At 40.1% G+C, this 18,789-nt stretch overlaps 2 protein-coding genes across 2 annotated transcripts; both read right to left on the bottom strand.

Annotated features, from left to right (window-relative positions):
• Positions 1-4,412: 4,412 nt before the first annotated feature.
• smim36 (small integral membrane protein 36) lies at positions 4,413-4,855 on the bottom strand. Its single transcript, XM_031879911.1, has one exon. It carries the CDS (start codon positions 4,755-4,757, stop codon positions 4,413-4,415), a length of 345 nt encoding a protein of 114 aa, XP_031735771.1. The 5' UTR covers positions 4,758-4,855.
• An 8,591-nt stretch (positions 4,856-13,446) lies between these two features.
• LOC116401494 (transmembrane protein 100-like) lies at positions 13,447-16,675 on the bottom strand. Its single transcript, XM_031879912.1, has 2 exons — positions 16,624-16,675; positions 13,447-14,684 (listed from the first exon to the last, which is right to left on the bottom strand). Exon 2 carries the CDS (start codon positions 14,639-14,641, stop codon positions 14,162-14,164), a length of 480 nt encoding a protein of 159 aa, XP_031735772.1. The 5' UTR covers positions 14,642-14,684; positions 16,624-16,675; the 3' UTR covers positions 13,447-14,161.
• Positions 16,676-18,789: the final 2,114 nt, after the last annotated feature.

The raw sequence follows: 18,789 nt of genomic DNA, 5'->3' as shown, positions 1-18,789 counted from the left end.
GCCAACATCTGCTGCCACACACGTAAACCTTAACCCTGTACCAAGAGCCCACCAAAGGGTTAGTTAGTCCCCCCGCCCGGCATACGTCAAAGTAATGAGTGACGAGCACGCATCTGTCCGTCCATTCATTATTTCCCTGTCCAGTGAGGGTTTATGTTGTCGTTTCAGTTCATCTCAGTGATGGAGGGGGGGGGGGGGTCAGGCAGCAGATTTACAGGCTGGTTCAGACCTTCATGCAGCCGGACGAAGAGCTTTGAGTCTGGGACCTCAGGGTCCAGAGTTTGTGGGGGAGGGGAGCCAACGCACTCACAGTCTGGTCCTGATGATGCTCCTCTTCCCACTCTGTGAGTCACTGGTTTCTACATGTTATTCACCGCTTCACAACCGCTTCAGGTGAAAGTTCAGGAGGTTCAGACTAAAACGCAATCATGATGGTTGGTTTTTGAAGCTGTTGGTTGTGGTTCTGTTGGTTGATCCACCACTTTGGTCCAGACTGAACTCTCTCACCTACCATTGTAAAACCGATTAGATTAGATTGTTTCAGATATTCATGGTCTCCAGAGGATTTAAACCGAATGACTTTGTTGGTCTTCTGACTTTTATTCTACTGAAAGCAGAACGTCAGATGTAAATATCTTATGATAGATGTTTTACAATTATTTAGCACCAACAGAGTGAAATGTCTTAACAAATATTGACTAAATCCTGTTTCCCAGTTTGTTTTTCCAGTTATGTTTTGAAGAAAAAACAAATTGCTGCGTGCATTATGTCCAATGGCAACGCTGTTTTAAGTAAAGGACACTATGTTTGTCTTCTGCACGGTCGGGTTTACAAAGTTCAGGACTATAACACGGGAGACTCAGAGTTGGTTCAGTTTCAGGTTAGAAAAAGGTTGTGATGTTGAACCAAACACCTTTGAACACCTTCAGAACAAAAACATGCTAATTAGGAAATGTCTATTAGATTGATACGTCATGTAATCATCATATTTTCGACTTCTAAACTGATGTTTTCATTGCGATAACCCTGATTCTTTGATCTTTCGGATTGTTCAGGAAATGTTTTCATAGTTCACACTGAAATAACCAGCTCTGGACATTTTTCATTGGTTTCCATTCAAGATTCCTTCTTTTCAGTTCACTTCTTGACAAACGTGACAAAAGCTTTCTTGGGTTTCAGACACAGACTATCTCTTCCATGTGATGCTTCCACTTTGTGAGAGGGGAAAGTTTCCACCGGTAGTTTCAGTGAGAACTCATCTATACCATCTGTTTAAGGCATCCAGAGGTCGTGTGTCTGTGGGCGGGGCGTCGACGTAAAGCTGCATTAGACAGCTTTACATAAGGTTTAAACATGATTTACACAAAACATTCAGACCATGTTGGTTTAACAATGTTCCGACTGGGTAAGTAATTATCTTCTTGCAGAACTCAGCATGGACAGAACATAAGCAGCTGTGGAGCCAAAACATGTGAGAGCCTGTGAGTTTGTTTTAAAATCTCTGTCTGTTTTCAGAACAAAAAGTGAGGAAATTCAAACATTTAAACGTTGAGAATCCAGTACACATGGTCTGTTCACATTTTTATCTCTATTCATTAGTCACTAAAAGTGCTTTTTAATAATAGTGAGAAGAGCATCAGAGTTTAACACAAGAGACAGGAGTTCATATCCTGTCACAGACCTGCAAATAACATTTTATTGTTATTTTTATTCACCACAACCTTTCGCTAACCTTAACTAAGTGTTTTAGTTTCATAACCATAACTTAACCATAGTTTATTAAATGATCTTTCCCTAACTATAATCATACTGTTGAAAGCAAGAATCTAAAAAAACGTATACAGGTTTGGCATTATTTTCCAATGTCAACATATAGTTTGAATAACGTCAAACTGAAAACAGTTTTATAAAAATCTAAAGCTATTTATCGAAACTTCAGTATCTTTTAAAAATATACACAAGAATTCGGTGTCAAAAAAAGAAAAGCACTTACATTTTGCTTGTCTCTTATTTTTCTTGTGATCAGATATTTCCACATTCAGATCAGAATGTTGTGCATAATTAAAGTCCATTTTCATGTACTGACGACATTAAAACTGATGCATTGAGGAATTAGGTTATTTAAGCTCGTTGTCATTCCCAGGGCGGCGAATACTGACGTTTTGTTGCGGTGCCATACCTTCAAGTAACTCTAACGTGAAGGCGTTCGCGACAGTATTTGTCCTGAAAACAATATGAAAATAACAATAACTTTGAGTAAACTAACTTTCCTCCTTCAAATTCTATCCAATCAGTTTTCATAAACGTTGACATCCTTGATGTCTGCTTGATGAAATTGTTTTATGTCAGAAAAATCCAATTTAATCTGAACAGAATGAGGACAAACAAACAAGACTTTCACCCAGGGGACCACAGTTTGTATCCCATGTGAAACCTCAAATTACACACTGAATTATTTCATGTTATATAAAGTTATGTACTCAAGCCATGTACATAATGCAGTCTGCGTAACTGAAGTTACCTAACAAATGTACTTATTTGAACCCAAAACCACGATCTTTTCCTAAATCTAAGTGACATCAAAGGGGTTCCTGACCAGGTGTATCAGTCTTAAAACAGTCTTAAAACAGAAAATATTGCATCTATCCAAAACCACCAATAGAAACATCAGGTTTTAGACAGTCCTAAAATATCAGAGAGCAAAAGTCTTACCACAATAAAAAAAATCTACTTTTCATTTGATTTCTCGAGAATCAGCGACCACTACATCTAACTAATTAATCAGGTTTTGATTTGCTGTTAATCTGATTATAACAGAATGCGACCAATCAGCTGCTCAGACCTGGACCTGGATTTAGGTCGAGCACTCAGACACATATCAGTAATAATTGATTTCCATGCATTTGCTAATGCGTAATGGATTACAGTTGGAACAAGTAGACTGTGGCACAACATGAAACAGTATGTATGGGACCGACAGATGCCCTTGACACACAATGAACTGTAATATATGAACGCACACAGATGTTCACGTGCAGGATGATTTGACAGATGTTTTTGTTATTTCGTTTATTTTTTTAAATTTACATTGACTTTGACGTAGTTTTGTTCTTGTTTTGAAGGATTGATAAATAAAAGTGTTTTCCTTTTTCTTGTTATTTATGATTATTGTACCATAGCTGAAGTTGATGAAAATAGTATTCTGGTAAGCAGATGTGTCAAGTTTAACCCATAAAAGCCCACCAGCCCCACACAAACATTCAACATTCATTCTAACCATGAGCTAAACTCATTCTAGTCTTCACTAAATCACAAAGACTTAAGATGAATGAATGAAGCTAAAAATAAACGGCTTAATTTAGGGGAAACCATTTTCTCCATCCCTGTAATGCAGGAGTCCTCACAATGTAGTGTGTATCCCAGTGTCCCCACAATGTCAGTGTGTATCCCAGTGTCCCCACAATGTCAGTGTGTATCCCTGTGTCCCCACAATGTCAGTGTGTATCCCTGTGTCCCCACAATGTCAGGGTGTATCACAGTGTCCCCACAATGTCAGTGTGTATCCCAGTGTCCCCACAATGTCAGTGTGTATCCCAGTGTCCCCACAATGTCAGTGTGTATCCCAGTGTCCCCACAATGTCAATGTGTATCCCAGTGTCCCCACAATGTCAGTGTGCTCTCAGGTTTTAGATAATAACTTGATTAATTGATAAGTTGATTGACAGCAAATTAAATGACCATGTTAAGAACTGATTTACTGTTTAAGTAATTTATTAAAACAATTGTAAATGAGATGGATTTGTTTGTCACCGTGTACAGCAATTTTAATTAAATTTTATAACATTTTATAGATTAAAAAACCAAGTGTGTTCGAAAGAATAATGGTTGTAAAAATAATACTTTGGGTCCAAGTAATGTGATGTAAACCAGAGGCTCAGACATTCATTTTTTTGTGGTCGGCAAAATGTAAGCACTTAAATATACAATACAATAATTATGTCATAACTTTAGCTGGAATAAGTATTTCTTTTTTGGTAATATGAGTATTAGGTTGTTACAAACGGTATATTATATATTGTTTTACCTTATATTTTGGGAATCATTTTGTGTTTGAGGTGTACACTGAAGTGTTTGAAAAAAATAGATAATGAATGCATGAAATATAGAAACTGAAGTCACTATTATACATATTCTGTTTTCCAAACAGGTCTTGTTTCGCAAATTTTCATGTTTGCAGGCAGCGGGGGAGGGGAGAGGGGGGTTATAAAAAGTTTTGGGTGGACTCTTCTGGCTGCTTACCTCCTGCTGACTCGTCAAAGACAATCCAGATGTTTTAAAAAGTAAAAATAAAGAACTAAAAACACATCAGTACAAAGTGACACCTCCTCCTCCCTCCCTCCTCCTCCTCCTCCTCAGACCAGAGTACTCCTCTTCTCTCGTTCCCTCTCTCGTTCCCTCTCTCCTCGGTCCCGGCTCAGGTCCGGCGTCGGCAGCTCTCCGTGGCCCGAGGCCGTGTTGTTGGGCTCGTAGCGGGCCGAGGCCGGCGAGTTCTGCATGACCACCAGGCGGATGGGCGACTGGCTGGGCGGCGGCGGCGCGATGTCGGGTGCGTACTCCTTGGTGGGGTCTTTGCCCCGGCAGTCGTACAGGATGCAGGAGATGAGGAAGACCAGCAGCAGGATGACATAGCTGGCGACCAGGATGATGAGGTTCAAGGTGACGGGGTCAATCTCCAGGTAGAATTCCATGAAACCCATGGCGCCGCTTCATATCTCGCCCCGGAATATCCAGAGGGATGATGGGTAAAAAAAGAAAATCAGAAGGAGAGAATATGGAGAGGGAAGAGAGGTGGCAGCTAAAAAAAAGACTGTGATGATGGACAGCTGGCAGCAGAGAGAGGAAGAGCAAAAAGACGGCAGAGGGCGGCAGCACAGAGATGAAATGAGAGGATGAGAGAGAGGGAGAGAGGGGATGAGAGAGAGAGAGAGTGAGAGAGAGAGGGAGAGAGGGGATGAGAGAGAGAGAGAGACAGAGAGAGAGGGAGAGAGAGAGAGGGAGACAGAGAGACAGACAGAGAGAGAGAGAGAGACAGAGAGAGAGATGGACTGTATGTGAAGCTTTGTGCTTTAATCCTCTCTTCTCCTCCATTGACTGTCAGCAGCCAATGATTAAAGCTGCTGAGTTTTTAATAACTTACGCCACCATTTTGATTTTACTGAACTACACAACAGCAACAAAATGGAGGAAAAAGGGACTTGAACCAAACACCTGTCAGTTTGCCACGAGCATCACTTTGGGGGGATTTTAGGGAGTCATGTAATTTATTATGTCACTCCGACTGATTCTTTTTTTTTTACATTTGAAATCAAATGAGTTTAAAAGCACATCAGGTCACATCGACAGGCTGCAACATGTTAGCATGTTAGCACGTCCTGGTAATGGCAGCTACAGAGGTTTTATTATAACTAATTAATCCTCTTTAACGCCCTACTTTTGAGAATAAAGTCAAAATAAAAAGCAGAGAAAAGTTGGTCAGATGATCATGTGGCAGATCACTTATTGATAATATTATAAGTTTACACCAAGTAGTCTGCTGTTATTTCATTCCCTTATATTTATAATTTGTATTATTTGTAAATAATAATAAATTCACTCCTTCAGTTTATTATTGTTTAGTTTGTCCTTTGATAATATGTCTCTCACAGTTTGATATTGATCTTATATGAATAAACTCACAGTCACACCATTTTGTTTTAAATTTGACGTCCCATAAATGTATTTTAATGATATAACAGATTGTTTTATAGTCAAAACTTTAACAATTCTAACAAATTGCAGAAGTTCAGTCACAAAAACATTGAGAGCAGAATAACAAACAGCTGACTGTAGTTGTAGTAGTTTTATTAAGTACAACAGAGAACAATAGTCATATGTTGTAGAAAAATAAAACGAATAATGTTGAAATGTTTTGAGTAAATGTTAGAAAAGGTTAACAAACCTGAATGTTGATGAGGACATTTTGACTTTGAGTTATGATAAGTTTCTTATTCATCCTCAGAAAAGATGGACTTCAAAAGAAACATCTCGTAACATGTTGACTTTGACACAATATACGTTTTTGTCATTTCTTTTACGTTTTCAGAATATAACAATTTTTTTGTTCTCGTACATTCTCGACTTCATTCGCAAAATATTTTGACTTTTGACTGCATTGTCTTTTTTGTGTTTTCTTGTGACTGTCTTTTGTTCTTTCTTTTACTGATAAACAGTAAATTATTACTTTTGCCGATAATTTCTTTTTGTTTTGGGGTTTTTGCAGCTGAATAGCTGAACGTTTAAGTCCGTGTAATTGTTTTTGTTTGCTGTTTCCTTAATATTCAGTCAGTCACACTCATTTATAATTGATTGTGTATTTTTTATTTTATACTTTATACTTACTTTAATAAACAGTAATTTTTTGTCCTCAATACAGCGGCTTAAGTTCTTTTCTTAATGACCAGATAGAGACGAAACAAATGACAATAAATGAACCGTAGAAATAAAAACTCTTTTGTTTACATATTTAGTTATTTACACGTCTTCTTTACGAGGTGAGGAAGACTTAGATAAAGAAATGATGCAATAAACAGAAGATAAAAACAGGAAAGTAACAGGTGTGTGAAGCAGCAGCGTGACCTTTGAAGGTATCAGCCATCTGTTTGCTGCTGAAGAGGCTTCTCTATACATTCATTAGAAAGTGTGAAGGAGGATTTCTGTAATCTTCTATAAACCTTCTGTTCAGTGATCTGAGGATCTGATCCAACTGAAAACGTCATGCGACAGGTGATGTTTGTCGCTCCTCATCATCACTTTCTTCTTCCCTTTTGTGTTCCTCAGAACAAAGCTGCTTCCTGTTAAAACATCACTAAAGCAGAACCAATAGGAACCAACAGAACCACTGGATGTGTAGATGACGTCATGTGACTCCATCACCTGACACATGAACATCTGCATGTTGTTTTGGTTTAATGCTGCAGATGTTCTGCATCATGCTTTAAAGCCTCCACACAAAACCAACACAGATCAGAGTCTTAAATGCAGAAACAGTTCAACACGTTCAGTCTGTCAAAATAAAACACAGAAAAATGAAAAGAGGAAATCCAGTCTCTGTAAAACAACAGAATCAGGAAATACTCTCAGACCAGGGACACCTCACTACTGTCCTCGACAGCAGATGGTGAGACGGGAAAGAAACAAGGCGGGGTAAAAATAACAGAGCAGGAAAAATATAGCAAAGCGGATATTAAGACTTTAGAGAGAGAGAGAGAGAGAGAGAGAGAGAGAGAGAGAGAGACAGAGAGGCACCCAAACAAGAAGAAGTGAGCTGCTAATGGAAGAAGATCCGTCTGACCCAGAAACACTGAGACAGAATGTAACTGCAGGAAACTCCGAAAACTCTCAATGAAGAAAGCAGAGGAAGACATATGGAAGCCCATTACTGCCACTGTGAGGAAAAAATATAGATCCTGTAAGTCATTATTATGAGATACTATCACATTATAATGACTTAGTATCTCATAATTATGAGATACTAAGTCTATCTCAGTAGATGCAAATTTGCAACAGTTGCAGCAGTTTTTCAATAAAAGGTTTAATTAGATTCTCGCAGGCAGACGATCAAACAACAGGATCTATGACCCAGAGCGGCGTCTGGGGCTTTTATTGTGAAAGGTGAGAAGGAAAGATTGCATCAGAGCTTCCTTTGTCACGGTTGAAAGGAGTTTTCTGTCTTGGTTTGGACAATGGAGCCTTCACGTTGTTTCATAAATAACTCATCAAGTTCCACAACCTGATTTAATTTACAGTGCACAAGCTCACAAAACATCAATCCCCAAAACAATATGACGGCATGTGTAAAGACCTTAACTAGGTTGTTTTTGGAGCTTTTGATTAGTTTGGTTTATGAAAAACATCCAGGTTACTAAGTAAAGCCTATTAGCATAAAGACAGCTAACGGTATGTCCTCCTAGCAGCTCCTCTAAAACTCACCGATGAACACGTTAAATCTCATTTGTTGCCCGTCTGCATCTCAAGTAGACAAACACACTCTTTACTGGTCGATCTAAAAACGCTGCTGCTCGACTTAACAACAGTCACACACGTTACTTTCAAACAACCTTTTATGCATTTTAACAATTTAATGTCCAAACCCTTTTTTGTCATTTTAAATGTTTTCCAGCTCATCATCTGTTGAAATGTTTAACTGACACTAAAAATGAAAGCTTTCTTCCAAACACATTTATTTATTTCATCTGTAAAAGGAAGGTTTTCTGTCTGTGTAGCACTTTGAGCTACATAGCCTGTATGAGATGTGCAATACACATTATTATTATTGATAATTGTTAAATTTCAAACAAAAACAAAAATGTTCCCTTCATGTCAATCTGTTACTTGAAGGGATCACCGACGTTCATCCCGAGGGGACCATGAATATGTGAAGCTGGTTTCATGATGGTTGTTGAGATGTTTCGGCATTCCTCCAGGAGAGCGTTGACTTGTTTAAAGGAAGTGAAGTCACCTTCGGTCTTCAGCGGACTGGACCACGATGGCACCAAGCTGCTGCCATTCTTCTGAAACACAATGTGGACTTCCTGCACCCCTCCCCCGTCCGTCACAGCACCCACCAGAGACCTGGAGCTCCGAGCTCTAACTATTATTTCAATACGCCTCTAAATCCATCAGCACGCCGACAAATGAAAGAAACAGATGGAGAGAAAAGTTTGAGGGGAAAAATGAATTTTAGTCAGAGGACAGGAAGTGCCTCTCCCTGGTTCATGGAGACTTTCGGGGGCCCTCTGGGGCCTCCCAGGCCATTGTTGGCCCTGCTGGTCTCCTTCAGATGCTGAAACCAGCTTCTATCTCAGGATCTTTTTCCCACCACAGACCAACTGGAGCCGGTCACCACATCCTGCATCGACTCCTTCAGGGTGTGTTTCACTCCAATATCAACAATCACTTTGAAAACCAATGAAACAAGCCTGAAGTTGAATAGAAACTGTTTTTATGAAGCTGCTCTGCAGATAAAATCACTATTTCATGATCACGACATCAACCAAACAACAAGTTAACAGAGCAGCTGTGCTTTAAAATGATCAATAACAGAGAAAAGTCAGAAGCATCAAAAGGGCGGCGGCTTCAAGTTCAGCCACAAAACATCTGTCACCATCTGGATGAGATTTTTTTTCTGCTTGTGAGGCACAAAACTACCAGACTTCAATCTAAAAGTAGCTGCTGAAGAACAAACTCTCCACTTCTGAGAAGAGAGAACATCGAGGCTGTGATGAAAGCAGACGAAACAACCTTTTAACATTTGTGAAGAACTAAAAGTAAAAGATTCAGATTCAGTGTGTGATCAGATTTTGTTGGCTGAGAAGTCCGAGCATTTTCAATACATTTTCACCACCTGGACAAATAAAACAAAACAGCATGAAAACTTGAATGAAAGAAAAGCTTTAAAAATATTGTAGCGAAGTAAAAGGAGGCGTCATACATACACATAAAATATACGTTTCTATCTTTTGGATTTTCTTTAAATTGGACTTCAAGCATAATAATGATTAGTAGTTGAGCAGTTTTGAACAAACAAGTTGGACCACAGTTATTTATGGACAAATAAAAAACACCAAAATGTCCAGTTTCTCCATACATTGAAGAAAAACAGCAGCTTCTATTGTTTACCTTACTGTAAAAACATCAATCAAAAATCTGTAATTACAAAATCGGAAACTAAATGAAGCTGTCTAAGTGGGAGACAACATCTAAGTACAACAATCTTATTTATTTCTAAAATCTCTGACCAATTAACAAACTTTTCTTTTTAAAGACGGATATGAAGATTGAACCTCGTGACCTCCACATATCAGATTAATTTCCAGTATCAGGGAATAGCTGAACTTTGTGAGTTTTTAGCTGAGCTAAATGTTATGAATACAAACACACACATTAGAAAAACACTCATCATCATCACGTTAACATTATAACATAACTATAATTATCTTGAAACAGTAAAATGAGCAGCGTATTGATTATTGATACGTTTGTCAGACCAGCCTGATCTCATAGAAATTATGTTCATCACAAATACGTTTATACTTCGTTAGGTTGAGACAACTAAACTACTTAGTTAGGTTTAGACAACTAAACTACTTAGTTAGGTTGAGACAACTAAACTACTTAGTTAGGTTGAGACAACTAAACTACTTAGTTAGGTTGAGACAACTAAACTTCTTAGTTAGGTTGAGACAACTAAACTTCTTAGTTAGGTTGAGACAACTAAACTACTTAGTTAGGTCCAGACAACTAAACTACTTAGTTAGGTTTAGACAACTAAACTACTTAGTTAGGTCCACACAACTAAACTACTTAGTTAGGTTTAGACAACTAAACTACTTAGTTAGGTTTAGACAACTAAACTACTTAGTTTTGTTTTTATGATACTAATAACCGATCATTGATGATCCATATTAACACATTAAACTAACTCTAATGTCATGTTTCCATCATGTTGTTCACATCACCTAATCACTAATCACTAATCACTTTCTTCGTCTTCTGCAGTGTTTTAATGGTACAGACGGGAGGATTATCTACACCAGCTGTTTATCTCAATGTATTTAACTCAAAAGAAAGAAACGATTGTTTCAATAAACCAGAATTAAGTCTCTGTGAATTCTGAACAGATCTCAAAATGAAAAGTCCTCCTAGGAGAAGGAGAGAGGACACCTTGCTGCCCAGTATGTACTAACATGCCACAACCTGAGGGACAGCAGGTGACGCTTTGGCGATGCCGTTCCTGGGCGTTCACGCCAATGGAGCAGATCTGAGTTTGGGTTGAATTGGGAGAGAGACGGAGAGAGAGAGAGATCTATCTATCCGTGGATCTCTCTCTCACTTCGCTCCTCCCTTTGCTTCGGTGTCAGAGAGCTGCGGTGGCCTACAGGTAACGTGGGAGCAATGGAGGCTCTGTCTCACACCACTTTATGAGATGTTGTATTAATATTATTGTTATATTGATATTGTTGTGTATTGATGTTATTGTATGTTTCATTTTTTGATGCTTTGGCAATACTGTTTCTAAACTTTCATGCCAATAAAGCAAATTTGAATTTGAATTTACTGAAACTCTTCCTGTTGGCCTCATTGCTGCTCACAGCTTTAGTTTCATGAGTTTTTTACTTCAGCAGGTAGCAGGAATGACTCCCACCAGATTCCAGTTCCAGCTGCAGGAAACAGAAAGGTCTCAGTGTGTAACGAGCTTTACTGCCTCCCGGCAGCTCTGACTGACAGCGTCCTCCACATCCAGCCTCATTACCGACTCACACACCTGTCAGCAGGTGTTAGTCTGCTGACAGGTGTGTGAACCGAGACTCTGCTGTCTGCTGGCTCTAATGAGCAGCTCTGGTTTGAGGAATTCGTTAGTGTGTCAGCTGCGATTCATAATTGGCGTTAGAGTAAATTAATGCTAAAGACTGTAGTAAATTAAGTTGGACCAACAGAATTGCTTGATGCTTAAAGAAAGCAGTTTAATCGTGTGGAAATAATTTCAATGATTGTATTAAGTTTGTTGAAAGTGGGTTTTTTGAGTGTAGTATGAAGATAAAGTTTACCATGAATGTTTCATAAAGTGTCCTCCTGATGTCTGAAAATCTTTGACCACATCTTTTCTTCATTAACAGTGTGACTTATCTGTGTACTTCCTGTTTGAATGCAGAGAGACGACTGTAGTTTGAGAAGAGGAAGTTAATGAGAACAACCTTTGACCTCACAGGATGGTCTGTGTTGTTTCTACCTGACATCACGTTTTCAGCCATCTTGAAACAGAACTACAAAATGCACCACTATTTCCACCCCAGTTGGAGGAGGTGATGATCCAGAGGTGTGATCCAGGTCTCTCTAGACTCTGCAGACCTTGAGTCCCGATGACAGAACAATCACTCGTCTGCAGGAGAGTCGTTTCAACGTTTAGGTAAAGGGTGCGTAGGAAGAGAAAGCAGCTTCCTGTTCTCCGGCCGATCCCTTCTGATCTGTGCCGACTCTCCGTCTCTTTGCGTGCCAGGCCTTCACCGGCTGGGAGTCTGGGGTGTGTTTAAAAAGGGTGGAGGAAGGGGTGAGGAAGGGGTGAGGAAGAGGTGAGGCTGCCACCGTGTTGCACCCCAGCTGGTCACTGTGTTACAGGAAGGGAAGGGAGGGTCGGGATTTCCCCTCCGAAACCGTCTGCACACGAAGCAGCACAGAAACACAAATATCATTATTTGTATCATTATTTACCCACAAATTATTATCCAACAAACAGGTAAGTATCTCAAACTGGATAAACTGGGAGAGTTAATGGAAATATCTCTCACCCCAGCAGCTATTGGCCGTGGCATTGGTTTTACATTTTTGTGCTGTATCTCAACTAATCTTTCATGAATCTGGCACAGATACCCAGGGACAAATAAGTCATGATAACTTGATCCTCTAACTTTTTTACTCCGCCATCAGTTAAACATATTAACGTGTCCAAAGTGGACCAAAAGGTATTAAAGACACCTTTAAAACATTCACCTTAACGGCTGACTTTGGACCAGGAGACAACCTTCGGTTCTGCTGAGTGAAGCCGATCCTTCATCTCTTAAAGCTGCATTCTCTCTAGTGACCACCAGGGGGCGACTCCTCTGGTTGTATAGAAGTCTATGAGAAAATGACTCTACTTCTCTCTTGATTTATTACCTCAGTAAACATTGTAAACATGAGTTTATGGTCTCAATCTCTAGTTTCAAGTCTTCTTCAATACAGCATGATGTTCATTTAGTACATTATGGTCCATTTAGAGACAGAATCTTTAACCAATCACATTTATCACAGTTCAGTTCATCGTTTTTGGTAAAAACACAAATAATGTTAAATCGAAGCTGAATGTTTCTATCTTGAAAGCACTTCACACCTTTGTGTTATAAAGAAGTCATGAGACAGCATCTCTTCATCAGCTGTGAGGCGTCTCAGTGTTGAATGAGAAGAAGCTGAACCTCCTCCAGAGTCTGAAGATCCAGCGAGATGATGCAACACTACATCCTCCCTCCCTCCCTCCCTCACCCCCCCCCCCCTCTCTCTTTATCTCCCTCTCTCTCTCCCTCCTCCATCTATGTCTCTCCCCCTCCTTCCACATTCCCAGGATGCTGCACATCAGTGAGGATAAAGTTAGCACTGCAGAAGTGACAACTCGTAACCGTTAGCCGTCGGCACCACCGGCTTCTGCACCAAATGACGCAATCCCCCCCCCCCCCCCCACCCCCCACTTTATTATCTGGTGGTGTGTCTGCGGGACGCTAGGCAACATAAACACAACTAAATATAACAGCTCTAACTTTACAGTCGTCCTCGACCTGCTCTCAAAACAAAATCCTCAGTGAGACAATTAGAAAGAAGTCATTTAAATCTTGAGTTTAATAGAACAAATACATCTACTGACATAGAATAAATAAGATGAACCATCAGTTAAACAGTTCAACTTTAACACAGTGGAATACATTTGGATCATAGTGCACAATAGCTAAAACATATAACATGCATATCAGAGGCGAACCCTGTTTGTGAGCTCAGTATTCAGAACGTTTCTTTTTTTAAATCTTTTATTCTGCAATGAGTTCGCCATTAAAGGTAGTCCCCTTAAAAGATCGAATGTTTGCAGACGATGCAGCATGTTTTCTCTCAGAGGAACGTTTCAGACCGCTGAGCTCACAGATGGAGTTCATCAGAGATGAAGAAACATCAGAGTACCTTTGTCTTTTAATAGCTTATTTGCAGATATTCTGTCCGTCGATGAGCTTTGGAGGGATTCAACTAAACATGTTTATTATCAAATGTTTTTTTTTGAAGAATCAGTTTGTAGAATCGATTATTAACCTCATCGTCCATCGTTCATCATCCATCGTCCAGTCTGGAGTTCAAAGCCTCCATAATCAATTATTTTCTGTCGTCCTTTATTCGAAACCACCGCAGTCTCTCGTCCTCTGAGGCATCTGCAGAGTCCTCACCGCCTGCAGCGAGCACAAGTTCATAAGTTCATTAACCTTTTAGTCAGCATGGTGCTTTCAGGTTCATTTTAACCACCAGACTTGAACTTGAACTCCCCTGCTGGCGATCAGGCCACGCAGTACCCCTGGCTGGCCATGAGGGCGGTCTGGCTCTCCCTCCGTTTGTCCTTCTTCTTCCTCCTCAGTCGGACCCTCCAGCATACGGCGCTGGACCCCAGCAGGCCCAGTCCGGCAGACAGCAGCACCAGGCCCAGCACCGAGATGGTGGACCCGTGGGAGTTAAAGGTGTACGCCACCGCCGTGACCACGATGCCAGCGATGAGAACGACCACGCCGAACGGCACGGTGCAGCGGTAGCAGGACATCTCGGCGCCGCCGGTTGCCGCAGTCAGCTGGACCTCGTTGACGTGCGGGACGTGCGTCGTCATGCCGCTGCTGCCACGGTCCTTACTGGTCTTGTCGTGGCTCGGCTTCTCGGCGGAGACGGAGGTCGTCGTCCTCGCGGCGCTCCTGGGGATCCTGGCGCCGCCTTTGCTGTGGAGGTCATCCGGCATGGCGATCTTACTAGCGAGAAAGAGGTGGGCCATCTCGTTACGGATGTCAGTGATTAGCCAATCACAGAGCAGCTAGCTGAGAACAGAGAATGAAAGATTCTGTTGTTTAGACACAACTACGGTGGCCTGTAAAGGACTTTCTTATTTTTGTTTTTTTACAGAGTATAAAACGTCTTCAGTGTGCAAGTCAAGTTTCTTTAAAAGTTATAGTTAATCTGCTGTTTGTCAAACCGTAGCTGCTACATTAGCTATAAGTCTATAGCTGTATCATTTAAATATTTGTAACTCTTGAATTCATCTTTCTCAACTGTTTTCCATCAGTCGGCCGAAAAACAAGATTAATTATGTTGTTTTTGCATCAACAACAATCATGAATTGTCCCGTTGCCTTTTGACTTCGACCTCTCGACGTGACATGGATCGATTTCACAGAAAAATGATTAAACTAATAATTAAGACGGTTCAGAGGAGAAAACCTTCAACGTTTGGTGACATGAAGCTTTTTACAGAAACACCAGGTTCTCGTCCACAATGCATCCGCTGAGCCTCCGTGACGTCCTGCTGTCGTTAGCCTTAATGAGACTCAGATGAAGTGTCGCGGCTTCAAGAACAGAAGATCCTGAACCAGGATCCATTAGAAATAACCTTTCTCATTAAAAGTCCTCCGAGACCTAAAAACCTGCAGAATTCACTGCAGCAGCAAAACATGAAATACATTTAAATAAATTACATTATATTAGAATACAATAAGAAGTGAAAGTTAAAGTAAGGCTGCTGCTATAAAGAGGTATTTTCAATACGTTTGACATCTTCAGCGTGTTGGTTAATAAAGTAAATGAGTGATACGTCTAAAAACACATTTCTATCTGATTAATGTAAATGAATCTAATGAACTATCTGACAGTCTGCAGCTTCATGCTTTTATTGAGTCTTAAACTATAAACTGGACTTTTCTGATTTAATTATCAAAGACATCAAAGTGATTATTGACATATATAAATATATATCTGGCTCTTCTTTGCTCTGTATTGTAACATCTGAGCCGGTCTCTGCAGGTTAACTGTGCAGCATCGGTCACCATGAGGAGCCGTGTGACCGACCTCGCTTTAAAGCACGAGTTAAAAACCCAAAGACAGCTGGGTAATATTCAAATGATTGTTTGACAACAAACTAATCATTAATGCTCTATTTCTATTATTGTGTCCAAGGCTGCTAATATGTCTTTAATATGACCACCATGTTTAATCTGGATTATCTCAGTCCACCTTAAATAGTGTCCAACTGTGTTCCTTAAAACGAAACGTCTAAAGTTCATCTCTAAACGTTACTCGTCCTCCGTCTGCAGAAAAACTGAAAGGTTTCAGAAAATGAATTCAGATTCATTTAGTGTCCCGTCCTCTGACGTTGATTTCATATTTTATTTAGAGAATACTGTAAACGTCTGAGTTCACTCAAACACAGGAAGATGTTTATCTTGTGAAACGATGAGAAAAAAGGGTCAAACACATCACGACTGCTTTAAATCTGTTCTCAGATCTCTGAGAAATCTCTTTGAATGAACATTTTCTTTAAACATTGCAGGATAATAATCAGCCACAGAACGTTATTTCAGAAACTCAGCGTGACTTTTATTTGTCTTCATTTTTGTACAAATCCAGTTTGTGCATAAAATCTTGTCTCTTCATTTGTGTTTAAAATAACATTCTGAGCATAAATGGAAAAAAATGTAATTTAAGTTGTGAACCAAAGTCAATCAGTCTATAATTATAAAATACCGTCATTGTTACACAGACTGTGAACTTATTCATACAAACCTCCTTCAATCTGTTAACTTTAGATTTATGGCTCTAAAGAGAGCTTCAAGAACATTTGGAGGTTCACCTCGCTGCTCTGAGATCAGCCGTCTGTGATGATGAAAGACTGCAGAGCACACACACACACCCACACACACACACACACACACACACACACACACACACACACACACACATTAACATTAGAAATAGAAACCCTTACTGTTGCAGCTCTTCATCCTCTGAGCTCCACAGGCCGTCTCTGCATCGTCCTGACTGCAGGAATAAATGAGGGAATATAGCTATCAATAGAAAAAACTGGGGGACTCCCCCCCTCCTCCCCCCCTCTGTACCTCCTCTTGTACCTCCTCCTGTACCTCCTCCTGTACCTCCTCCTGTACCTCCTCCTGGTCCAACAAGAAAAGTTTTAACTCTTTCCTCCCTTCAGCTGGTGCTGAAAACACACTCATGTCCCATAAAGTAACTTCACGTGTTTCCTAAACCTCCTTCATTGATGCAAACTCCCTTAAAAACATCTTAATTACACATTTAAATACACCTTAAATACACCTTAAAAACACCTTAAATACACATTTAAATACACCTTAAATACACCTTAAAAACACCTTAAAAACACCTTAAATACACATTTAAATACACCTTAAATACACCTTAAAAACACCATAAATACACATTTAAATACACCTTAAATACACCTTAAATACACCTTAAAACACCTTAAATACACATTTAAATACACCTTAAATACACCTTAAAAACACCTTAAAAACACCTTAAATACACATTTAAATACACCTTAAATACACCTTAAATACACCTTATTTTTCCCTTTCTTATACCTTTATATCATGAGGGTTAGGATTATGAAGCAATATTTGGGGTCAACCTTGTTAATAGGATGCATTTTACATCTTATATTCATTTCTAAACACTTGTTCTTCTTCTTCCTCACGACCCAAAACATGAATCCACAATAAGAGGAAACAAAAATATACAAAAGTAGAAACTAAGCGGCATTTAAAATGAAGAAATTTCAGTTCACTTCAAAAGGAAATCACTGAAATCAGAGGATTCACTCAGTGAAGAGAAGGATTCAAGGATTCAAGGAGTCAAGGATATTGTCATGATGCAACACAAGGATGCTCAATGTAATGAACAGCTGTCGTCGATCTGCAACACAAGAAAAATAGGACAAACAAAGTAAACAACAGATGTTCTGTTGACCGACATCAAGCTGCGTCTTTCTGTCTTCTTCTGATTTCTTCTCCCTGAATCCTCCTGCACCCCCCACCCCCCCACCACAGGAGGCCTCCACCCTCAATGTGAACCCTGAAACATCTGTAAACATCTGTAAACATCTGTAAACATCTGTAAACATCGTATTATTCTCTGACGCCTCCAAACAGCCCCGGTCTCTTGGTCCTCGGTGGTCCGATGAGTCTCTGCAGGCGACAGAAGTCTGTTTCTGTCTTCACAGTAAATGTTTGTCCCTGTTTTTAGAATCTCTTCTGATTCTTATTGTCTCTTTATAGCAGAATTCATTCAATCAACTAAAATATGATGAAATATTTCTGTTGAAAACCTTTTTTAACGACAAAAACGAGACTAAAACAAAGAAGAACATTTCAGAATGAGGACAAATAAAAACGAAACAACAGAGTGAAAAACAGACAAAATAAACTATAACTATATTACAATCATAATTATGACTTTTAATTATTAAATGACTTCTGAAATAAAACAATCTGACAGTTTGAATCGTTTCAAACATTTGAAAAGGTCACAAGCTTTACTTATTCCTCAATGGTGGGTCATGTGATCAGTCAGCTGCAGGTAGTCCTGGCCCTGGTCCTGGTCCTGGTCCTGGTCCTGGTCTCACCTCTCTGACAGCTCTCGGTGCAGCTGCAGCCCGACCAGCACAACGGGAAGTTACAGTCCTACTGTTTTTTACATGTGGTTCCTCTGACCCCAGAGAGGACAGGGTCTGGATTCTGGGTCCCTGCAGGTCTAAAGTCCTCCACAAACAGACGCAGGTGCTGAAGCTGAAAAAACGCCGTCAGATTTAAATCTCCACTCCAGAGTCCAGCTGGGAACATCTGGACTCGTTTTCTGACCCTGAGCTTTTTGGCTGTTGCCGATGAACCTCTCGGAGGTCAGCGAGGGGGGGGCTTTGATCCGGATCGAGGGGGTCACCAGCGCCCGAGAGAGGAGCAGGAGCCCCGAAACCCTGAGACCTGGTGAGAGACTCAGATCAGTCTATTAATGTTTTAATATCAGCCTGAAGGTTCTCATGAAAACATGGAGGACTTCATTAGACCTGGACCAGATCTAAACCCCGTCTCTGTGTGTAGCTGACGTGAGTGGAGAT

This window comes from Anarrhichthys ocellatus, unplaced genomic scaffold (assembly GCF_004355925.1).
Source record: "Anarrhichthys ocellatus isolate YVR2014 unplaced genomic scaffold, GSC_Weel_1.0 scaffold485, whole genome shotgun sequence".
Classification (NCBI taxonomy): Eukaryota; Metazoa; Chordata; class Actinopteri; order Perciformes; family Anarhichadidae; genus Anarrhichthys; species Anarrhichthys ocellatus.
The sequence above is the reverse complement of the archived record's forward strand: the minus strand, read 5'-3'. Positions and strand labels throughout refer to the sequence as shown.